This window comes from Somniosus microcephalus, chromosome 13 (assembly GCF_052327205.1).
Source record: "Somniosus microcephalus isolate GS21.2 chromosome 13, FLI_Smic_1.0, whole genome shotgun sequence".
Taxonomy (NCBI): domain Eukaryota; kingdom Metazoa; phylum Chordata; class Chondrichthyes; order Squaliformes; family Somniosidae; genus Somniosus; species Somniosus microcephalus.
In genome coordinates, this window is record NC_140999.1 from 190,341,707 (window position 1) to 190,360,150 (window position 18,444).

General features: G+C 50.5%; 1 protein-coding gene across 1 annotated transcript in view; it reads left to right on the plus strand.

The window, feature by feature from the left end:
- raly (RALY heterogeneous nuclear ribonucleoprotein) overlaps window positions 1–18,444 on the plus strand; it is a 247,391-nt gene that overhangs the window by 200,255 nt on the left and 28,692 nt on the right. Inside the window, 3 exon segments of the mRNA XM_086005855.1 lie at window positions 3,931–4,091; window positions 9,707–9,820; window positions 13,119–13,285. Coding sequence (XP_085861981.1) covers window positions 3,931–4,091; window positions 9,707–9,820; window positions 13,119–13,285 — 442 coding nt within the window.

The window sequence follows — 18,444 nt, forward strand, 5'->3', positions numbered from 1 at the left end:
CCTCCTCACAGCACACACGCCCACCCAGCTTTGTGTCGTCTGCAAATTTGGAGATATTACATCCAATTCCCTCGTCCAGATCATTGATATATATTGTGAATAGCTGGGGTCCTAGGACCGATCCTTGCGGTACCCCACTAGTCACTGCCTGCCACTCGGAAAACGACCCGTTTATTCCAACTCTCTGCTTTCTATCCGCCAACCAGTTCTCTATCCAAGTCAATACCTTGCCCCCAATCCCATGTGCCTTAAGTTTGCCTGAAACCTGCCGCCGTTACCCGGTCTGGGCCTATATGTGACTGCAGTCCCACACCAACTGGGCCGGCTCAGTTGCACCAAACCACTTCTAAGTGGTTTCAAGAAGGCGGCTCACCACCACCTTCTCGGGGGCAACTAGGGGTGGCCTTGCCAGCGACGCCCACATCCCAAGAAAGAATATCTCTACTCTTCAACTTTGGTCTGCTGACCTTCAGAACAAACATTCCTGTCCCTCAACCCAACCATACTGTGTCCTATTTGATCATCCCCACCCCTGCCTATACCTGCAAACCCATTTTCAACTCACTTTGAGAGGATTAATGGACTCAGCCTTGCTGCTTTTGATGGGAGTCAGTCTGCCATAGCCTATTGCTCCGTGGGCCCGGGTGCAGGGGCAGGAGGCTTCCCCTCTCACCCTGTTCGATTTATGATTTAAAATGAGATATTTTAGGGGGTTGATTTCGGTGCTGATTTGCTTCACTCGGGTTTACAAAAGTCCAAGACTGGTAACGAGTACTATTGCTAGTTTGGATGCAATTCATTCCCCCGCCGTTTTACTCCATTCTCCTTTGTGTAGAAGGTCCTGAAAGTTTGGTTGGGATCCACCATCTTGATAAGCATCCGGTTGGAAGTCAAACAGATTGATCTCGTTAGGCCAAAGCTCCTGGGAAGACATCAAGATGATTATTATCAGGATTTTGAGAAAGTGGGTGTGAAATCTTCAGACACAACATAAAAAGCCCCTGAAGGTCACCTCAGGACTTTGGTGCTTCTATCTGTTTCCATTTAATATGAGTGAATATGTATCATGAAGTACAGAGCTTTATAAACGATTCTGCTGAAGATCTCTTCTTGTCAGTTTCTCTTTGATGGTGCTCCATTTTCTGTTTCTTACATTTTTTCCTCCCCTCTGTTGTGTATGTACCTTGTAATTAGTTATCATTTAGTTGTTAAATGAATGTTATGTACTGTTTATCTAAAAGGGGAGGAATTGTTGTGTATGTACCTTTAAGGGAATAACTGGTCTCAGACTGCAGTACCGGCAGTGACCACACCTGTATAAAAGGCGCTAGCGATCTTCTGTAGTTTCAGTTTCCCACTTGTCTCCATTCAGTAAAGACTTGTTTTGTTCAACTCCTGCTGTCCGTGTCTCAATCATACACGGACATAATACCCTCTTTTTTCTTAATCTTGCCGTTTCTTTCCCTTTGATAGTAAATTGCCCGATGGGTAAAGGCCCAGGATGTTGGGCCATTGAGCTGCACAGTTCGGGTAAAGGTCCCACTTCAGTCTCTCGGCTGTGCTGGGTTAGTTGAGCGCACTTCAGATGGCCTGATTGCCCCTGGGGGCGGGGGGCGGGGGGAGTGAGGAGAAAGAATTGGTTCATCCGTGACCGCCACCCATGGCCAAAAAGCCTACCGGCATCACTATCTTGGCCCCTGAACTGCTTGATGGCCATTTAAGAACACAGGAACAGGAGGAGGCCATTCAGTCCCTCGAGCCTATTCCGCCACTCAGTTAGATCATGGTTGATTTGTATCTTAACTTCACCCACCCGCCGTAACCCTTAATCCCCTTGCCTAACAAAAATCTGTCAATCTCAGTTTTGACATTTTCCATCGACTCCTACAACAGCTTTTTGGGGGAGAGAGTTCCAGATTTCCGCTACCCTTTGTGACATCACCCCTGAATGGCCTGCCTCTAATTTTAAAGTTATGATTCCTTGTTCTGGACTCCCCCCACCAGAGGAAATAGTTTTTCGCTCTCTATCCCATCAACTCCTTTAAACACCTCAATTAGATCACCCCCTAACCCTAGATACTCAATACTAGGGGAGGTGGAAACTTAGTTTACAAGAGTTGGGGATGTATGGAAAATTGGGAGGATGAATAGGTGACTTGAGGGAAGGGAGTAAACGTGGAAGAGTATTAGCATCTGGACTCTTTTGATTGATAAGTTTGTGATAAGTTTTATGTTTGTAATTTACTTCACCAACCCAGAACTTCCCAATCTGGCTAGTATTGCCAGAAGGGAGGGGGCGCAGAGCAGATTCACCTGAATGATACGGGGGATAAAGGGTTAAATTGTGAGGACAGGTTGCATAGACTAGCCTCGTATTCCCTCGAGTTTCGAGGGGTTGAGGGGTGATCTAACCGAGGTGATTAAAGGAGTCGATGAGGTAGATAGAGAGAAACCATTTCCTCTGGAGTCCAGAACAAGGGGCCTTAAAATTAGAGCCAGGCCGTTCAGGAGTGATGTCCGGAAGCACTTCTTCACACAAAGGGTGGTGGAAATCTGGAACTCTCTCCCCCAAAAAAGGCTGTGGATGCTGGGGGGACAATTGGAGCTTTCGAGACTGAGGTCGATAGATTTTTGTTGGGTGAGGGTAGCGAGGGATACGGAGCAAAGGCGGAGTGAATGGAGTCGAGGTGCAGATTAGCCGCGATCTGATTGAATGGTGGAACAGGCTCGAGGGGCTGAATGGCCTCCTCCTGTTCCTAATATTTGTAAAGGAGCAATAGGAGGGGAAGGACACTTTTAGCGGACAGTGGGCGGGGCCTACCCAATGGCTCCAGCGAGAGGCTTGAACCATTTTCACGGTCGAGCCTCATCTAAATATTGAAGGCAAGCTGCCAGCGCTCAGTGAGTGCGACCAGGAAGCTCGCCGCTGCGGGTTTCTCCTCCTCTCCCCTCTGGTTCTATTACCAATGATCTTAAATCTGTGTCCTCTGGTTACCGACCCTCCTGCCCCTGGAAACAGTTTCTCCCGATCGACTCGATCAAAACTGCAAATAAATCTGAACATCTCTATTAAATCTCCCCTTAACCTTCTCTGCTCTAAGGAGAACAACCCCAGCTTCGCCATTCCCCAGTGCCAGTCATGGCTCAATGGGGAGTTCTTCCTGGGCCAATATTTATCCCTCAACCAACATCACTAAAACAGATTATCTGGTTACTATGACATTGCTGTGTGTGGGACCTTGCTGTGCGCAGATTGGCTGCTGCGTTTCCCACATTACAACAGTGACTCCACTTCAAAAAGTACTTCATTGGCTGTAAAGTGTTTTGAGATGTCCTGAGGTTGTGAAAGGCGCTGTAAAAATGCATGTCTTTCTTTCTCTCCACATAACTCTATTCCCTCATCCCTGATACCATTCTAGTAAATCTCCTCTGCACCCTCTCCAGACCCTTCACATGTGTGTGACACAATACTCCAGCTGAGGCCGAACCAGTGTTTTATAAAGGTTTAGCTGTGCTTTTATACTCTATTCCTCTGTTTATAAAGCTCAGAATCCCGTATGCTTTTTTTTAAACAGCCTTTTCAACTTGTCCGGTCACCTTCAGAGACTTGTGTACCTACACCCCCAGGTCTCCCTGATCCTTCACCCTGTTTAGGATTGGACCCTTTAGTTTATATCGCCTCTCCTCATTCTTCCTACCAGAATCAATCACTTCACACTTCTCTGCGTTAAATTTCATCTGCCACGTGTCCGCCCATTCCACCAGCCTGTCTACGTCCTCCTGAAGCCTATCGCTCTCCTCCTCCAGATTTGTGCCGCGATTCTCTGGAGGACGCAGTGTTGCGTTACACCATTGGCGTCGGGCGGGACTTGCTGTGTGAATCCGAGCGGACCTCATTCTTCAGTTGCTCTCTCTCTCTCTCTCCTCCAGAATGCACGAGTATTCGAGTCGGCCCTCGCTGATTCCCAGGGCCATTCCGGTGAAACGTCCTCGAGTGATCGTACCCGTGCTACGCAGAGGGAAGTCTGGGATCCCCCTGAAATTAATGGCGCGCTCCACAGCCGTGGCAAAAAACGCCGCAAAATTAAAACGTGAGTGACAGAGAGACTACAGCCCAGACACAGGCCGCTCGGCCCGACAGGTGCATGCTGGTGTTTCTGCTCCACACGAGCCTCCTCCCGTCCCTCTTCATCTAAACACGGCATCAGTTTCCACATGTACGCTGCCGACACCCAGCTGTACCACACCACCACCTCTCCCGACCCCTCCTCCGTCTCTAAATTGTCAGACTGCTTGTCAGAGGATGAGCAGATATTTCCTCCAACTAAATACTGGGAAGACCGAAGCCATTGTCTTTGGTCCCCGCCACAAACTCCGTTCCCTAGCCGCCGACTCCATCCCTCTCCCTAACATCTGCCTGAGGCTGAACCACACTGTTCGCAACCTTGGTGTCATATTTGACCCTGAAATGAGCTTCCAACCACATATCCACAGCATAACTAAGACCGCCTACTTCCACCTCCGTAACATCGCCCGTCTCCGCCCTTGCCTCAGCTCATCCGTTGCTGAAACCCTCATCCATGCTTTTGTTACCTCTAGACTTGACTATTCCAACACACTCCTGGCTGGCCTCCCACATTCCACCCTACGTAAGCTTGAGGTCATCCAAAACTCTGCTGCCCGTGTCCTAACTCGCACCAAGTCCCGTTCGCCCATCACCCCCTGTGCTCGCTGACCTACACTGGCTCCCAGTCAGTTTCCTGTCTGCAACATGGACCATCCTTGGGCTCGATTGGTTGGTCTGTACAGTAAAGGGTTTAGGCAGCAAACTCCAATCTATTCTGACGCGTTCCAGCTCGGAACGACAGATGGAGAACGTTCCGCTTTCACAACTTAAAGGAGGCAAGAGGACAAATCGTCCCTCTCCGCGTTATACTGCGGGGATCAGACTGGGCAGCTGCTGCCTATGGCTCGGCGCATAACACAAAGGGAAGGTTTCTTACGTGATCACAGAGGGGTAGGCGGGGGGGGGGGGGTGGTGGGTGTGGAGGGGCAGGGAAGAGGCTTCTTATGCCTAATCTGAGTTGGGTTTAGCTGGTCAGACTTTGCTCAACTGGCATTAACCGTGGGCTGTTGCAAGCAAGCCATCCTTTCAACTGTGCAAGCATCCGAGGGAGACTCCATATCATTTGTGCGATGACTTTAGTGATAGGGAATAAGTAAAATGCAGTCATTTACGAGCAGTACAGAGGATTAAGCAAACCGGTATTCTCTACCCCCCCTGGGTAGAAACACAACTCCCTGCCTCCTCCTTCGATTCTCTACCACGAGCTCTATCTTTCTCCCGGTTTATATGTTCTGTCTCTTGCTGCCGTGTGGTTTGTTCTCCCTGTGGTCCAGGTTCAGTGGCTCCACCATCAGCTGCTTACAGCAGAGAAGGCTAAGAGGAGATTTGATAGAGGTTTAGATAAGAGTAAATAAGGAGAAACTGTCTCCAATGGCTGAGGGTCGCTAACCAGAGGACACAGATTTAAGGTGATTGGCAAAAGAACCAGAGGCGACATGAGGAAAAACTGTTTTAAGCAACGAGTGGTTAGGATCTGGAACGCGCTGCCTGATAGGGCGGTGGATACAGATTCAATAGTAGCCTTCAAAAGGGAATTGGGTAAATACTTGAAGGAGAAAAAATTGCAGGGATATGGGGAAAGAGCGGGGGAGTGGGACTGACAATGCGGAATGGTAGCGTAGCGGTTCTGTTACTGGGCTAGTAATCCAGAGGCCTGTATTAATGATCCGGAGATCGTGAGTTCAGAATCTTACCATGACAACTGGGGAATTTAAATTCAGTTAATTAAATAAATCTGGAATAAAAAGCTAGTATCAGTAATGGTGACCATGTATACTACCAGATTGTTGTATAAAACACTTCTGGTTCGCTAATGTCCTTTAGGGAAGGAAATCTACTGTCCTTACCCGGTCTGGCCTATAAATGACTCCAAACCCACAGCAATGTGGTCAACTCTTAACTGCCCCTCTACAGTTCAAGAAGGCGGCTCACCACCACCTTCTCAAGTGGCAATTAGGGATGGCAATAAATGCCGGCCTTGCCAGCGACACCCACATCCCGTGAACAAATATTTTTTTAAAAACTGGATTACTCTTTAAAAGAGCCGGCGCAGACTCGATGGGCCGAATGGCCTCCTTCTGTGCTGCACCATTCTCTGATTCTTGTTTTGTTCACTTTACTCAATTGCACGCAAACCCACTTAATTAATACACAAACTCGCCTGACGATTGTGTGGCGATCGTAATCTCACCATCTGCCCCGAATTCATCTGATCGGTAGCCTCGTGCTTTGGGCATCTCATCAGCACCTCGACCAATCCGGTTTCGGTATACGGTTACATCATCCGAAACTCACTCCAGCATCAGTATCACCCAAAACTTTTTAACCCCATGTTTGAATTCTACCACAAGAACATAAGACGTCGGAGCAGGAGTCGGCCATTTGACCCCTCGAGCATTCAATAAGATCATGGCTGATCTGATCTTGGCCTCAACTCCACTTCCCTGCCCATTCTCCATAGCCCTCGACTCCCCTGTAGCTCAAATATCTGTCTATCTCCGCCTTAAATATATTCAATGACCCAGCCTCCACAGCTCTCTAGGGAAGAGAATTCCAAAGATTTACGACCCTCTGAGAGAAGAAATTCCTCCTCATCTCTGTTTTAAAAGGGCGACCCTTTATTCTGAAACTGTGCCCCCGAGTTCTAGATTTCCCCACGAGGGGAAACATCCTCCCTGCATCTACCCTGTCGAGCCCCCTCAGAATCTTATATGCTTCAATAAGATCACCTCTCATTCTTCTAAACTCCAATGAGTATAGGCCCAACCTGCTCAACCTTTCTTTATAAGACAACCCCTTCATCTCTGGAATCAACCTCGTGAATCGTCTCTGAACTGCCTCCAATGCAAGTATATATCGTTCTGATTCATTACAACCAGGCCAAGTACCACCCAGTAATGGCTGCGCACCAAGTCCCTTTCGCCCATCACCCCTGTGCTCGCTGACCTACATTGGCTCTCGAACCAGCAACACCTCGATTATAAAATGCTCATCCTTGTTTTCAAACCCCACCATGGCCTTGCTCCCTCCCCATCTCCGTAACCTCCTCCAGCCCCACAACTCTCCGAGATCTCAGCGCTCCTCTAATTCTGGCCACTTGAGCATCCCCGATTTTAATCGCTCCACCATTGACGGCCATGTTTTCACTGGCCCTAAGCTGTAGAGTTTCCTCCCTAAACCTCTCCGACTCGCTACCTCTCTTCCTTCCTTTAAGACGCTCCTTAAAACCTACCTCTTTGACCAAGCATAGAAACATAGAAGATAGGAGCAGGAGTAGGCCATTCGGCCCCTCGAGCGTGTTCTGCCATTTAATGAGATCAAGGCTGATCATCCAAATTCAGTACCCTGTCCCTGCTTTCTCCCCATATCCCTTGATCCCTTTAGCCCTAAGAAATATATCTAACTCTTGAATAAATTTAATGAATTGGCCTCAACTGCCTTGTGTGGTAGAGAATTCCACAGGTTCACCACTCTCTGGGTGAAGAAATTCCTCCTCATCTCTGTCCTAAATGGCTTACCCCTTATCCTTAGACTGTGACCCCTGGTTCTGGACTCCCCCGCCATCCGCTTTTGATCATCTGTCCTAACATCTTCTTATGTGTCACATTTTGATTGATAATCGCCCCTGTGAAGCGCCTTGGGACGTTTTACTACATTAAAGGTGCAAGAGATTGAGTAAACTAGGCCTGTATTCTCTTGAATTCAGAAGAATGAGAGGGGATCTCATTGAAGCATACAAAATTATCACAGGGCTTGATAGGGTGGATGCTGGGAGAATGTGTCCCTTGGCTGGGGAGTCTAGAAATAGGGGCCACCACCTCAGGATAAAGGGTAGGCCATTCAGGACTGAGATGAGAAGAAATTTCTTCACACAGAGGGTGGTGAATCTTTGGAATTCTCTACCCCAGAGGGCTGTGGAGGCTCAGTCATTGGGTATATTCAAAACAGAAGTCGATAGATTTCTGACTAGTAAGGGCATCAAGGGATATGGCGATAGGGCCAGTGAATGGAGTTGAGGCAGAAGATCAGCCATGATCTCATTGAATGGCGGAGCAGGCTCGAAGGGCCGAATGGCCTCCTCCTGCTCCTATTTCTTATGTTCTTATATAAATGCAAGTTGCTGTTGTTGTTGGTTCAGTATGAGTGGAGACCAGAATATGGCCTCTAAATACTGGGTTGACAGCCAACAAAGGGCTTGTGTCTGGATGGAGTGACCATTGGCTCGGGGTAGTGTTCCCGCCTCTGAGTCAGGAGGGTTGGGTTCGAGCCCCACTCCACACAGCCCCGGTGAGTGGAGACTGGAGCACTCGCTCTGAATACTGGGTTCACGTCCAGTGGGGGCACTTGTGTCCGATGGGTGCGGGTGGCCCTCCCATCGTAAAGGGTTGGTGGGGGCTCTTTAGCCTTAGTTACAGACCACCTAAGAGAAGGCACTCTGCAGATAAACACCGCGAGGAAGGCAACGGAAAAGCAGCAAGTTCCCCAGTAAGTTGCCCAAGAATCTCGTGTGCCTGGCTTGAGTTGGGCACGGCCCTGAGGGCCGCCAACCCTCCAGAATTGACCTGGAGTCTCCAGGAATTGGGCTTAACCTCCAGGATGCTGGTGCGAGTAAACCAGGGAGAAAAATCATCGGTGCGTTAAAAAGAAATTGCGTGTCTTCGTTTCATGTTGGCTTTTTAGTTATAAAAATATTTGGAGATGGGGGTAAGGGGAAAGAGGCTGTTTGACTGAGAGTCAAGAATCATCCAATCAGGTAACGAAGAGTCTGTTCGTTTTCCGATTGGCCGGGGGGAAGTAGGGACGCCGCAAGGATGGGCGACCAATGGCGGGAGAGTGGGGGCGGGGCAGTTGGAGGCAGGCGGTCATGTGATGAATCCTCCAGGAATACGTCTAACCAGAGTTGGCAACACTCGGGCAGAGCATGATGGATGGACAGTAGGAGCGCTGTCAAACCAGCTTGTTGAAGGGCATCCAGCGCGGACCAGGAGATCCTCATAAAGGCACCTCACCGTTTTATGATGGGAGGAGGGTGGGGCCTTTGATTGGCGCAAGGTCCTGGGAGACCATAAAGAGAAAAAAACTGAGCGGCGGCGGAGGAGAGGGGGGAAATTATTTGGTAAAGCACAGTCAAGAATGTGTCCAGAACAGATAGCAGCAGGGTATTATAAATCTCATCAAAAAACTACTCCTGAAATAACGCTGGACGGCCAGCTGGTGGCGACGTCCAAGGAGTATAAATACTCGGGCCTGGGCCCCAGCTTGGCCAGGGACATTTTGTAAGACAAGGAACTAGTGAAATACAACTAGACTTCCATGTTCTGAAACAAGTTGATTAAAGCCTTGCTTTACGCTCAAACCAAGTGCGTAGTGAGTTTTATTACGTCACAGGGAAAACTATTCTAGTCTTCATTAGTTCCCATCTACGTGTTGGAGCAAAAAAAAATTAAACTGTAGAGCAGCAAAGCTGTAAAAAAAAACATTTGGAACAGCAAATTCTTTTGGTGGGAGTGGAGCGAGTTCCGTTGGTGGTCATCTCCTCAGGAGTTTACACTCAACCTCTGCCCCTCTCTGTCTTTACAGTCAAATCAAATGAACTGCAGCGGATTAAACTAGAGCTCACGCAGATTAAATCCAACATCGACTCCCTCCTCGGGAGGCTGGAGGAGATCGCAAGGGAGAAAGTGGGCCATACAGGTGAGCAAAACAAACGCAATCCCGGCCAGTGGCCGTTGTCCTTCCACCTCCGTGACCTGGCTTTGAACCCAGCCCGGGCTGATGGGATCCGCTCGACAGCAACTACAAGGGTCCAAATTAAGGTAGGATTGGGCAATTGTATTTCAACTCCCGTCCTGGGACTTGATCCCATAACCCAGGCTGACACTTCAGTGCAGTATTGTGGGGCAGATGAGTCCTTTACCCTTTAAACAGAGTCATAAATCTAAAGACAGTAATATGCCTGATAATTCTATTATCTATTATTCTATCATCTATTATTGACAAACCATTCATATTAAACACCCTAAAGACCCACACAGAGTCGCACATATTAGCCTCATGTCTGACACTTAAGTGTGTCGATTTTAATGAGGAATCGTGAAGATGGCTTCTCGAAGCCTGTTCGCAACATTGGGTCTCAAAGGAGCAAGGGGCCCCTTTCTAACGAAATAAAGACACTGTTTATACTTTATACCATTTTCTGTATGCTCTGCTTTCTGCTGGATGCAACACTACCTGATGTTTTATGACCATCCAGTTGTTCAAACTGATTGCCAAACAGAGTTAAGAGACGCCATGCCTTTTCACACCATTTCTATATTTACTGCGATCAGGGCAGTAAATATAGAAACATAGAAGATAGGAGCAGGAGTAGGCCATTGGGCCCCTCGAGCCTGCTCCGCCATTCAATGCGATCATGGCCAATCATCCAAGCTCAGTACCCGGTCCCTGCTTTCTCCCCATACCCCTTGATCCCTTTAGCCTTAAGAAATATATCCAACTCCTTCTTGAATATATTTAATGTATTGGCCTCTACTGCCTTCTGTGGTAGAGAATTCCATAGGTTCACCACTCTCTGGATGAAGAAATTCCACCTAATTTCTGTCCTAAAAGGCCTGCCCCTTATCCTTAGACTGTGACCCCTGGTTCTGGACTCCCTGACCATCGGGAACATCCTTCCTGCATCTAGTCTGCCCAGTCCTGTCAGAATTTTATAAGTTTCAATGAGATCCCCTCTCATTCTTCTAAACTCCAGCGAGTACAAGCCCAATTGTCCCAATCTCTCCTCATATGTCATTCCTGCCATCCCAGGTATCAGCCTGGTGAATCTTCACTGAACTCCTTCCATGGCAAGAACATCCTTCCTCAGATAAGGTGACCAAAACTGCACACAATACTCAAGATGTGGTCTCACCAAGGCCCTGTACAACTGCAGCAAGGCATCCTTGTTCCTGTACTCAAACCCTCTCGCTATGAAGGCCAACATACCATTTGCCTTCTTAACCGCCTGCTGCACCTGCATGCTTACCTTCAGCGACTGGTGCACAAGGACACCCAGGTCTCATTGCACTTCCCCTTCTCCCAATCTATTGCCATTCAGATAATAATCTGCCTTCCTGTTTTTGCCACCAAAGTGGATAACCTCACATTTATCCACGTTATATTGCATCTGCCATGCTTCTGCCCAATCACCCAACCTGTCCAAATCATCCTGTAGTTTCTCGGCATCCTCCTCACAGCACACACGCCCACCCAGCTTTGTGTCGTCTGCAAATTTGGAGATATTACATCTAGTTCCCTTGTCTAGATCATTAATATATATTGTGAATAGCTGGGATCCAAGGACCGATCCCTGCGGTATCCCACTAGTCACTGCCTGCCACTCGGAAAAAGAGCCGTTTTTCCCAACTCTTTGCTTTCTATCTGCCAGCCAGTTCTCTATCCAAGTCAATACCTTGCCCCCAATCCCATGTGCCTTAACTTTACACGCTAATCTCTTATGTGGGACCTTATCGAAAGCCTTCTGAAAGTCCAAATACACCACATCCACTGGTTCTCCCTTATCTATTTTACTAGTTACATCCTCAAAAAATTCCAGTAGATTAGTCAAGCACGATTTACCTTTTGTAAATCCATGTTGACTTTGTCCGATCCTGTCACTGTTTTCCAAGTGCTCTGCTATTACATCTTTTATAATGGACTCTAGCATTTTCCCCACTACCAATGTCAGGCTTACCGGTCTGTAATTCCCCATTTTCTCTCTACCACCTTTTTTGAATAGTGGGGTAACATTAGCTACCCTCCAATCCATGGGTACTGTTCCAGATTCCATCGAATGTTGGAAGATGATCAGCAATGCATCTACTATTTCTAGGGCCAATTCCTTAAGTACCCTAGAATGTAGATTATCAGGCCCTACCATTTCTTCCTCACAGAATCACAGAAACCCCACAGTGCAGATAGAGGCCATTTCGGCCCATCGAGCCTGCACCGACACATATCCCACCCGATCCCCGTAACCCCTACACAAACACATGTCCCACCCTATCCCTGTAACCCCACGTATTTAATCCCCCTAACACTAAGGGTCAATTTATCATAGCCAATCAACCTAACCCGCACATCTTTGGACTGTGGGAGGAAACCGGAGCACCCGGAGGAAACCCACGCAAACACAGGGAGAATGTGCAAACTCCACACAGACAGTCGCCTGAGGCCGGATTCGAACCCGGGTCTCTGGCGCTGTGAGGCAACAGTGCTAACCACTATGCCACCGTGCTTCCTACTTCCATACTTCCTACCATTTCTTTCCCCGAGCCATAGCTTTGTGGTAAACAAACTTTGATGTATCAGCAAACTCCTGCTCTTACACTTCTAAGATTGTGCTTTAAAAGCTTATGTGTTTCAATCTTAATAATTCCTTAAGCTCAATATTTCTCCACCTATCTTATTTCTTTATATGTGCCTATCTTTACCGTACAATATCCTCAGTCCTGAAATTCAACCTTCTCCAATGTAATCAGCATCATTGAGGGGAAAAGACAGGCTTTTCGAAAACACGATTTAAACCAATTCTGTCGACATTACTGTTCTGTCTTTGTTGGAAGTAAAAACATATCGATATTCTAACAATGAGACATAAAACCGAGGCCCCGTCTGCCGGTTCAGGTGGATGTAAAAGATCCCATGATACTCGTCAAAGAAGAACAAGCGAGTTCTCCCGGTGTCCTGGCCAGCACTCATCCTTCAACCAGCACCACCAGAACAGACTATCTGTTCATTCATCCCACTGACGTTTGTGAAATCTTGCTGTGCGCAAGTTAGCTGCCCGTGTTTGCCCACAAAACAGCAGTGATGACATGGGCTGTGATGACATGGGCTGTGATGACATGGGCTGTGATGCGTTTTGGGGGGGTCCTGAGGATAACCGCGCTGTATAAAAGCAAGTTCTCTCTTTTTGTTTTTAAAAGTTCCCTTTGATGGATCTATTCCACAGAGACAAGGAAGAAAGTAGACGAGGGTCGGACTGAGCTCTCCCACGGAGACTCCGCTTCAGAAACCGCAGAAACGGTCACGGAGGAGCCCTGCGAAGGAGAGGAAGTTGACGGCGACGAGCTAGAACAGGGCGAAGCAACGGAAGATAATGACTGTGAGGATGAAATGGTGAGGCCGGAAACTTGAGTAGCAGTTAGAATCTGAGGAATAATGGATCTTTCATTGACTAAAAATGGATTTGAAGGTTTCTGAGTTGTTTTGAAGTGCATTGACTGTTGTTATGTAGCCATACACTGTAAACCTGAGATATAAACCTCGCTTAGTTCAGTTTTATCGCTGTCACTATGGTCATTGCTCATATGAACTCCCCTCTCTTACACATCCTACGTTCCCAACACACCAGCTGAGGTGTTGGCTGTGGTTCAGTGGGCAACACCCTCGCCTCTGAGTCAGGAGGTTGTGGGTTCAAGTCCCACTCCAGAGACTTGAGCACTAAAATCAAGGTTGACACTCCCAGTGCAGTACTGGGGGAGCGCCGCACTGTCGGAGGGTCAGTACTGAGGGAGCGCTGCACTGTCAGAGGGGCAGTGCTGAGGAAGCGCCGCACTGTCGGAGGGTCAGTACTGAGGGAGTGCTGCACTGTCAGAGGGGCAGTGCTGAGGGAGCGCCGCACTGTCGGAGGGGCAGTACTGAGGGAGCGCCGCACTGTCGGAGGGGCAGTACTGAGGGAGCGCCGCACTGTCAGAGGGGCAGTACTGAGGGAGCGCCGCACTGTCGGAGGGGCAGTGCTGAGGGAGCGCCGCACTGTCGGAGGGGCAGTACTGGGGGAGCGCCGCACTGTCGGAGGGTCAGTACTGAGGGAGCGCTGCACTGTCGGAGAGTCAGTACTGAGGGAGCGCCGCACTGTCGGAGGGTCAGTACTGAGGGAGCGCTGCACTGTCAGAGGGGCAGTGCTGAGGAAGCGCCGCACTGTCGGAGGGTCAGTACTGAGGGAGTGCTGCACTGTCAGAGGGGCAGTGCTGAGGGAGCGCCGCACTGTCGGAGGGGCAGTACTGAGGGAGCGCCGCACTGTCGGAGGGGCAGTACTGAGGGAGCGCCGCACTGTCAGAGGGGCAGTACTGAGGGAGCGCCGCACTGTCGGAGGGGCAGTGCTGAGGGAGCGCCGCACTGTCGGAGGGGCAGTACTGGGGGAGCGCCGCACTGTCGGAGGGTCAGTACTGAGGGAGCGCTGCACTGTCGGAGAGTCAGTACTGAGGGAGCGCCGCACTGTCGGAGGGTCAGTACTGAGGGAGCGCCACACTGTCGGAGGGGCAGTACTGAGGGAGCGCCGCACTGTCGGAGGGGCGGTACTGAGGGAGCGCCGCACTGTCAGAGGGGCGGTACTGAGGGAGCGCCGCACTGTCAGAGGGGTGGTACTGAGGGAGCGCCGCACTGTCGGAGGGGCAGTACTGAGGGAGCGCCGCACTGTTGGAGGATCAGTACTGAGGGAACGGCGCACTGTCAGAGGGGCAGTACTGAGGGAGCGCCGCACTGTCAGAGGGGCAGTACTGAGGGAGCGCCGCACTGTCAGAGGGGCAGTACTGAGGGAGCGCCGCACTGTCGGAGGGGCAGTACAGAGGGAGCGCCGCACTGTCGGAGGGACAGTACTGAGGGAGCGCCGCACTGTCGGAGGGGCAGTACTGAGGGAGCGCTGCACTGTCAGAGGGGCAGTACTGAGGGAGCGCTGCACTGTCAGAGGGGCAGTACTGAGGGAGCGCCGCACTGTCAGAGGGGCAGTACTGAGGGAGCGCCGCACTGTTGGAGGATCAGTACTGAGGGAACGGCGCACTGTCGGAGGGGCAGTACTGAAGGAGCGCCGTACTGTCGGAGGGGCAGTGCTGAGGGAGCGCCGCACTGTCGGAGGGGCAGTACTGAGGGAGCGCCGCACTGTCGGAGGGGCAGTACTGAGGGAGCGCCGCACTGTCAGAGGGGCAGTACTGAGGGAGCGCCGCACTGTCGGAGGGGCAGTGCTGAGGGAGCGCCGCACTGTCGGAGGGGCAGTACTGGGGGAGCGCCGCACTGTCGGAGGGTCAGTACTGAGGGAGCGCTGCACTGTCGGAGAGTCAGTACTGAGGGAGCGCCGCACTGTCGGAGGGTCAGTACTGAGGGAGCGCTGCACTGTCAGAGGGGCAGTGCTGAGGAAGCGCCGCACTGTCGGAGGGTCAGTACTGAGGGAGTGCTGCACTGTCAGAGGGGCAGTGCTGAGGGAGCGCCGCACTGTCGGAGGGGCAGTACTGAGGGAGCGCCGCACTGTCGGAGGGGCAGTACTGAGGGAGCGCCGCACTGTCAGAGGGGCAGTACTGAGGGAGCGCCGCACTGTCGGAGGGGCAGTGCTGAGGGAGCGCCGCACTGTCGGAGGGGCAGTACTGGGGGAGCGCCGCACTGTCGGAGGGTCAGTACTGAGGGAGCGCTGCACTGTCGGAGAGTCAGTACTGAGGGAGCGCCGCACTGTCGGAGGGTCAGTACTGAGGGAGCGCCACACTGTCGGAGGGGCAGTACTGAGGGAGCGCCGCACTGTCGGAGGGGCGGTACTGAGGGAGCGCCGCACTGTCAGAGGGGCGGTACTGAGGGAGCGCCGCACTGTCAGAGGGGTGGTACTGAGGGAGCGCCGCACTGTCGGAGGGGCAGTACTGAGGGAGCGCCGCACTGTTGGAGGATCAGTACTGAGGGAACGGCGCACTGTCAGAGGGGCAGTACTGAGGGAGCGCCGCACTGTCAGAGGGGCAGTACTGAGGGAGCGCCGCACTGTCAGAGGGGCAGTACTGAGGGAGCGCCGCACTGTCGGAGGGGCAGTACAGAGGGAGCGCCGCACTGTCGGAGGGACAGTACTGAGGGAGCGCCGCACTGTCGGAGGGGCAGTACTGAGGGAGCGCTGCACTGTCAGAGGGGCAGTACTGAGGGAGCGCTGCACTGTCAGAGGGGCAGTACTGAGGGAGCGCCGCACTGTCAGAGGGGCAGTACTGAGGGAGCGCCGCACTGTTGGAGGATCAGTACTGAGGGAACGGCGCACTGTCGGAGGGGCAGTACTGAAGGAGCGCCGTACTGTCGGAGGGGCAGTGCTGAGGGAGCACCGCACTTTCAGAGGGGCAGTACTGAGGGAGCGCCGCACTGTCGGAGGGGCAGTACTGAGGGAGCGCCGCACTGTCGGAGGGGCAGTACTGAGGGAGCGCTGCACTGTCGGAGGGGCAGTAGCGAGGGAGTGCTGCATTGTCAGAGGGGCAGTACTGAGGGAGTGCTGCACTGTCGGAGGGGCAGTACTGAGGGAGTGCCGCACTGTCAGAGGGTCGTCTTTCAGATGAGACGTTAAACCGAGGCCCCATCTGCTCTCTCGGGTGGATGTAAAAGATCCCGCGGCACTATATCGAAGAAGAGCTGGGGAGTTCTCCCCGGTGTCCTGGTTCAATATTTATCCCTCAACCAACACCCACTAAAAAAACAGATTACATGAAACTCTTTGGTATCCGGCACCGACGGGACCGGGATGGTGCCAGTTGATCAAAAATTCAGGATGACGGAGAGGGTTATCTACCGAGGCTATTTTTAACAAATAAAAATTTAAAAAAGTCAAGAAATGTGCAGTATACAGTAATTGGGTACTCACCTACAGAACGTTGTGTTAAATGGATGGTGGAAGATGCTTGATTAAGTACAGTACTGCCAGTTGAGGGCAATGCAATGCAATGACTACCAGCAGCGTGGGAGACACACAGTAACCCCTGTAAAATGGCGGATCAGAAGAGACTGCCGGCAGCGCGGGAGAGTCAGACTCCTGTTATTGAGGTGTTCCGACTTCCGACAGCGCCAAAAAGCCGAGTAGTGGCAGTTTGGAGAACTACCCCCACTGACTAACTCGGCCACCGCAGGAGACTCGGACTCGGCAACATTGCCGGTTATTGAGGTGTTGTTTTCGGAGTGAGAATTTTGCCGGTTAATAGAGAGTTCCGGATATTTATGTGCCGTTTAAACGAGAGTTTCCTGTATCTGGTCATTTTATCTCATTGCTGTTCGTGGGAGCTTGCTGTGCGCAAATTGGCTGCCGAGTTCCCATATATTACAACAGTGACTTCATTGGTTGTGACGAGCTTTGGGACGCCCTGAGGTGGTGAAAGGCGCGCTAGAAATTCAAACTCTTTTCTTTACCTCTTTGGGATGCCCCAGAAATCAGTCGTGTGGTTCAAGGAGACCGTTTTCTCAGCCCACCCTCTTGCACTGCGCTGGGAGACCCTGGTCCATACCTGTTATGCCTCGCATTTAAGATCAGATAATTTAGCACAGAGATTTTAACTTCAAATGAAAGCCACAGAAAATAAGCCCCCACTACTGTATTAATAAAAACTTCGCCACAGAACTGCCTTCTCCTTTAACTCTAGATACCAAACTCCACCACCAGAGGGTGCAAGAGACAACACTCGCTGGGTTAGATTCTCGAGCGTTTAAAGATTAGAAAGAGCTTCAATAAAGTACCATTTTTATGCACCCTTTGTAGTTGTTGCAAAATCACAGAGGTAGGTGCAGTGTTGACCTGGACTTTTTTTTTAACAGCAACAGTTGCACATTATACAGCCCTGAAAATCCATATCTCGATGCCTGTCGCTTACATTTTAATAACTTGCTTAACTAACTTTTAAAAATAAAAATAAAAAGTTGGTCCATGATCAAGTTTAAAAGTAAAAATGGACCAAGATGCAATTCCTTCAATAAAGACAGAAAGTGCTGGAAGTGCACGGCCGGCCCATCACCATCTGGCAAGGTTGGAGTCAATTTTAATAGACCGGAGATCAGGCGCGGGTCTGTGCTCCGAGCCGGAATTCCTGCTGCACATTCCCGGTATTCCCGGGGCACTGCCAGGAACGTTAAGTCGTACAATTTTACCCATGTCATGTTTTGACAGTAAGTCCTGTCCTCGCTCTCCATTTTAAAGAAAGAAAGTAAGATAAAGCGAAAGAAAGAGAGAGAGAGAGAGAAATAGAAAGACTTGCATTTATATAGCGCCTTTCACGACCACCGGACGTCCCAACGCAATTTACAGCCAATGAAGTACTTTTTTGAAGTGCAGTCACTGCTGTAATGTAGGGAAATGCTGCAGCCAGTTTGCGCACAGCAAGCTCCCACAAACAGCAATGTGATAATGACCAGATCATCTGTTTTTAGTGATGTTGGTTGAGGGATAAATATTGGCCCCAGGACACCGGGGAGAACTCCCCCGCTCTTCTTCGAAATAGTGGCCGTGGGATCTTTTCCGTCCACCTGAGAGAGCAGACGGGACCTCGGTTTAACGTCTCATCTAT